Raw genomic sequence first — 6,000 nt, forward strand, 5'->3', positions numbered from 1 at the left:
TGTCAAGCATCTAGAGATTATGTAACTTCAGCACAGATTTAGGTGCCCATGGTTAACGAGGCACATGTTTAAGCCTGCAAGTACTGGCCTCTGGGAGCTCAGATGTTTTATTTTTGCTCAAGCCAGACTAAAATACGGACCGTAGGAAACAGGGTAGTTTCGTGTACCTTAAAAAACCAAAATGTTAGTTTTCAGGATGTATAAAACAAAAATAAAATGAACAAGAGGCCACTAAACTTTTTCCTTTCTGTTTGTGTGTATACAGTCTTTATTTTAGCAGGGTTTTTTAAATTTAAATTCAGTTAGCCCACATATAGTACATACTTAGTTTCAGATGTAGCATTCAGTGATTCATCAGTTGCGTGTAACACCCAGGGCCCATCACATCACGTGCCCTTGTTAATGCCCATCACCCGGTTACCCCATCCCCCCATCCTCCAACCCCTCCAGCAACCCTCAGTTTATTTCCTGCGATTAAGAGTCTCTCATGGTTTGTCTCCCTCTCTGATTGTTTTCCATTCCGTTTTTATTACAAAAGAATTCTTCAAAGGTTGCTGTTTTTTTCCCTCGGACCAAGTGTTGATGATTATAGCTGAAATGTCTGATGACCCTTGAACCCTATTTGGGCTTCAGCCTTTTGTGACACCGATAGTTGTAGGATAAATTCAGCAATTTTCTACGAATATCTTTTTTAAAGAGGCAGGTATTTTTCAACATGATTATACGCATGCACAGATACGATGTTTAGCCACTGGGAAGAAAAGGAGAATGTTGTAGGGAAAGACCAGGAATGTTTGGGACCCTGGGCCCAGAGAAAGACTCCAGGAAAAGGTGGGCACGGGCAGCCGACTCACTGCTTGTTCATGCTGGTAGTGAGACCAGGGAGCCACAGAAGCCCGGGGCTGGGAGACGGCCCCAGGTCTCAGTGCCCGCACCCGCGGCAATGTCGTGCCTCAGATTTTATTCTGTTTGGTTTTCTTAGCACAGATGCAGCGGTAAGCAGCAACGCCACTCCTTCCCGGTCGTCATCCATCAACGACATCTCATCCATGTCCACCGAGCAGACGCTGGCCTCAGACACAGACAGCAGCCTCGATGCCTCGACGGGACCCCTCGAAGGTTGCCGATGATAAGTCACGAGCCGCAAGCTCGCCAGCAGTGAAGGAACTCCCGCTTCCATAGGCCTGAAAGGCTTGGGGGGTTGATGGAACCAAATAGAAAAAAACTCCATGTTCTGCATGTAAGGAACACGATGCCTTGCCCTGCTCAGTTCCAATAGGATTGCCTGCCTAGATTATACAATGAAGCAGACTATGTCTGAAGAACACAAGTGCAAGCCACACTCGTAGAGATTTTGTGCAAGGTCATTTCAGGTGAGCAATTAGAATAGATGATTTTTTTTTAAAGTTGTACGGTAATAGTAGTGACAATTTCTCATCCTCAGTAACTGTTGGGACATATATGCATGTGACCACGTGTGCTTGCTCAGGCTTGCCATCTAGCACTTTGGAAATCAGTATTTAAATGCCAAATAATCTTCCAGGTAGTGCTGCTTCCAGAATTATCTCTTAATCCTCTTAAGTAATTTGGTGTCTGTCCAGGAAAAATACATTTATGTGTATTAATTGGCCACCATCATATTATCGTATCTTACCTTCTTTTATGGTATGATTTATTCTATCTTTTGTATTTCAGAAGGAATATAATTAAATCTATTTAATAAATAAAAAAATACAACTTTTCTTAAATTTGTCATGTTTTGGGCTGAGGATTATCACTGCTAAAACCAAGAGACCTATATGGACACTTTGTTTCCTCTAAATTGTCTTAGTCTGGGATGACTGTACATTCAGCTTTATTGCATGATAAAATTTTAAGTTTTGTGCTGCTTAAGACGTATATGCCTTTACAGTCCTAATCTGCCCTCGCTCCTTTCTCCTGGTCTTCTGGACTCATTAATTTAAAATGCCACCTAAAACTTCACCTTCTTTATAAGGCACCTAACACTCCACATCAATAACACAATGGCAGATTCTCAAATCCATTAGAGGCGAGAGTAGAATTTGACAAAAACGGTCACTGAAGACAACAGCAGTGACTTCTTCCAAGTGCTTGCTTCCCCCGAGACTGGTCAGGGTCGTTCCCGGGGGAGGCACCATCTCCCAGGGCAGCGTTTCCGGTTTCCAACCTAACGTTCTTCCTCGATATTCTTTCTTTGCTGAAAGAAACCCCATAAACCGCCTCCCTCCTCCCCCCACCCCTCCACTTGGGTCTGTTGTAGGAAGCAAGGCGATTCAGGACACCTCTGTGATGGTGGTGTTTCCCAGTTCATGGAGCATTTCTTTTTCCTAAGGGAAACCCATGAATTTTCTGGGAAACCTCCTCACAGGGTTATGGAGGAAGCACCCTCAAGAGTAGTGATTAACTATTGACTATTTTCTGATCTAAAACTGCTCACCTGAAATTGATGCTTTCAGACTTTCTGATGTGGAAATCATTCAGAGTTCCCGAAGTTACTGAGTATTGAAGTGTCACTACAGAAATGGGGTTACGATGGTCACATTTTGGCTCCCTGTGCTCGTAATGCTTATCCCTTGAGCTTATTCTGTTACAAATTCCTATCTTGTGTTTAACTGTTTGGGAAGCTACTGGGTCAACATTCTATAGAATGTGTTCTGAGGAGGAACTTTGACAAGAAAGTTTATTATAAATATTATCTAAAATATATGATTCTCTCTGCACCAGTTGTATCGTTGGTTGGTCTTATCACTGGAAACTGGAACCCTTGATGAACAAAATTAGTATTGAAGTACTAGTTTTATATTGTGAGGTTTAGACGCATTCAAGTACAAGAGGAAATGCTGACTTGGATTGAAGCAGAAACACCTATGATATGGCTTAGGATGGTTTTGGTTTTGGAGGCCTGATGGTACAGTGAAGAAAGTTACCATTATACATATATAAACATCTTAAAACGGCCTTCTCTCTAATATACATTCTTTAACAAGACTTCACTAAATCTATCTTTAAAAAGAAAAAGGAGAGTTTTAAAAATGCATCATCTGCCCTAGGCTTCTGTGAACACGGCACGGGGATGCTGAGGGCACATGAAGCTCCTGCTTGTGAGGTGCCCTTTGTGAGTGGAGCCGGGTGCCACCCACAGTCTGGGTTCTGGTCAGTTCTGCCTCCGTGCATTCACGGGGGCAGCCTGTGTTGGTGTGGGTGGGCTTCCTGCCATGCCCACCTTCCACCGGGGAGCAGCGAGCACACCTAGGACAGGCCGCGGGGCTGCAGACAGCAGAACTCTGTAGAAATACCTCACCCCACGTCAGGGTCCTCCCCCTGAGCCGAGACGTGCCGAGGTCCTGGTGCAGTGTAGACAGTTTCAAACTGCTCTCGATGGCTGAATGCTGACGTTGGAAAAAGAACTAAAACGTGCTCAACTTTTTCATCTTTTCTATTTTATTTTTGTAATTTATACTGTACACAACCCTGGAAGTAACTATTTTGGACACATATTTTTCTAAACCAGGTAATTTGTCATTAGCCTGGAATTTGGACTAGGTTTATTTTATCTGTTGGCTTCGTTTTCAGTCAAAAAGGAAATAACTGCCTCCCCTAGGTTGGGTCTTGACCTCAAGTGCAGGTTTTGGAGAGCAGATAGGGTCTCTCGGAGCAGGAGAACATTGTGGAAACACAGACTGCTCAGTATTGATCAGTCACGGTTGTGGAAACGGCAGCAGGGCTCTGTTCTCCTCTCTGGGACGCAAAACCCAGAGCCTCCGTGCTGGAAGGAGAAAAACCTTGGCAGGGCCCCCTGCTGACACCCAGAGCCCCTGGTTGAACCGCTGGATGGGATCCCGCTTGAATCCAGATCTGATGCCCTGTATGTAAGTCATGGTAACGATGTAGGAGTTCGTCCGGTTGATTTCTAACGTCCTCCTCTGGTGTTTCATGCTGGTAGCAAATACAGGTGTGACCTTCAGATGGCAGATCTCAAAAGTAACATTGCCTAATGTTTTATAATAAAATATATTATGTGTGTTTTGATTGGTGAAAATAATACAGATACATTTTAAAAGAGAAGTGTATAGCATGTCCAGTTCTTTTGTGTTTTTAAGTGACGCTTGGCTATATTTCCACTTCACCATCTCTGATTACAGATTTAACATGAACACAGGTTGATGCTGGAGTGTCGTCATTTCCATCAGTATTAGCAAATGTTTTTAATTGACAGGCAAAACATTTCTTTTACGTCTCTGACTGAAGATGTTCTGCAAATTTCTGATTCTCAGTTTTCAAAAATACGCAAGTATACAAGATGGAATATTCCGAGTATTGGTGTAAGAATTTTTCTCACAAGGTGTGGCCGATGGGTCTTTACTTGTCTTACGTAGAATAGTTAACAGTGTGGTTTTGTGGATGGGATGAGCCACTTTGATTTCACTTCTGGGTTCAAGGCACTTTAAGATGTTCACTACTCAGGGGTGCCTGGGTGGCTCAGTAGGTCGGGCATCCGACTCTTGATCTCAGCTCAGGCTTGATCTCAGTGCAGGCCCCACATTAGGCTCCACACTGGGTGTGGAGCCGACTTAAAAAAGATGTTCACTATGTAAAACCACAGGACTGGAAGGGCCCTCGATGGCTCACTTTCTCTTCTCTGCTTCAAAGGGCTAGAATCATTCCAGATAGATGAGTATCAGTCTGATTTGTAAAGTTCTCTAGAGAAGGAAAACCTTCCTCTTGATACAGGTCTGGGTCCCATTTCTCTATCTTACCCCCTTCAGACATTCAAAGCAGACAGTACTAAAATGCTTTTTATTTATTGACTGAAATGGTGAGTGTAGTGGGGTGGGGGCTTTTTGGTGGGGGGAAGGGTAATCTTTCAAAATAACCTAATATTGTCCTGACGCTCCTATGGTATGAATTTAAGCGTAAGGTTCCCTTTGGCAATAAGGCAGTTATTCAGTATTCTGTTTTTAGATCAGGAAAACTGGTAGCAAACTGAGAGTGGTCAGTCATGTCTCGTTGAGACCATCTGTGACCAGGATTTAGGAAGGATGTGCCTGTCACGACCATGGGGAACTTCGCGTTCACTGCGTTCTCAAGGCCCTGGGCCACACACTCCTTCACGGTTTGAAAGAGTCAGGCTTTGGGGACCTGGGATCTTTGTGAGGAAGGGTGTTTGCTACCCCCCGTCTCTGCTGGTGCTTTAAAGTTGGAAGGGAAGTTCGGAGTGAGTTCTCAAACACAGCCCGAGGCCTGCACCACACCGAGGCCGAGGACGGACAGAGCATGGGCTTGCGTCCTCACACTGCCTTGTGTTCCTGCAGGTGCACGACTCACTCTTCTTTAGTCATAAGCCCCGTTGGGGGGGTCTGAGGCAAACAGTGCCCCTCCCCAAAGAAAAATGCCGTGAACACAAAATTCTGCCACACTTTTCGAGGAGTCCTGGCCCCTGGCGGATACCGTGTGAAGAGCCCCATTCTAGAAGCAGCTTCTAGATGCTTCATGTGTGCAGAGGGAGGCCAAGCCTGCAGAAGAAGACTCTTCTGGGACACTTGCACGCGGATGTTGGGGACGTCTTCACTCCAAGCCCCAGCACTAGTCAGTAGTCTCAAAAAGAAAAACAGAGGGGTTCAAGTCCAGTGAAAGGGATCATTTCTGTTATTCCTTCCATGTGGAATTTAAGTGCAAGACTGAAAGGAGCTTATAATACAGACTTCATGGAGACACGGACAAAATTAAATCCATCTCTTCATTTTTCAAGAAGTAGTTCATGCTGCGCTTTGAAATAAACTCTGAACTTGCCCCCGAAATCCCTATTTTAAATTGTCGGTTCCCCAGTAATATTTTCTGCCCTTCTCCCAAAACTTCCCTGACTTTCTTAGAATTTCTATAAGCATGCTTTCACCTTAATTGCATTTACTCACTTCGCTTTCATAAAGCCTAACAATGGATGGAGAGACCCTCGTTCAGGGCGGGAATGCACCTGAGGAG

At 44.4% G+C, this 6,000-nt stretch overlaps 1 protein-coding gene across 6 annotated transcripts in view; it reads left to right on the plus strand.

Annotated features, from left to right (window-relative positions):
- Positions 1 to 4,086, plus strand: part of MAPK9 (mitogen-activated protein kinase 9) — a 53,543-nt gene extending 49,457 nt beyond the window's left edge. For 5 of the 6 annotated variants that reach the window (XM_081827283.1, XM_081827279.1, XM_081827278.1 and 2 more), the window contains one exon: positions 988 to 4,086. In XM_081827283.1, coding sequence (XP_081683409.1) covers positions 988 to 1,130 — 143 coding nt within the window. In that variant the 3' untranslated portion in view covers positions 1,131 to 4,086. Of the gene's footprint in view, positions 1 to 982 lie in introns of all 6 variants that reach the window. The other variant, XM_081827280.1, reaches the window with a different exon arrangement.
- Positions 4,087 to 6,000: the final 1,914 nt, after the last annotated feature.

This window comes from Leptonychotes weddellii, chromosome 7, assembly GCF_054177405.1.
Source record: "Leptonychotes weddellii isolate Sample4059 chromosome 7, ASM5417740v2, whole genome shotgun sequence".
Lineage (NCBI taxonomy): Eukaryota > Metazoa > Chordata > Mammalia > Carnivora > Phocidae > Leptonychotes > Leptonychotes weddellii.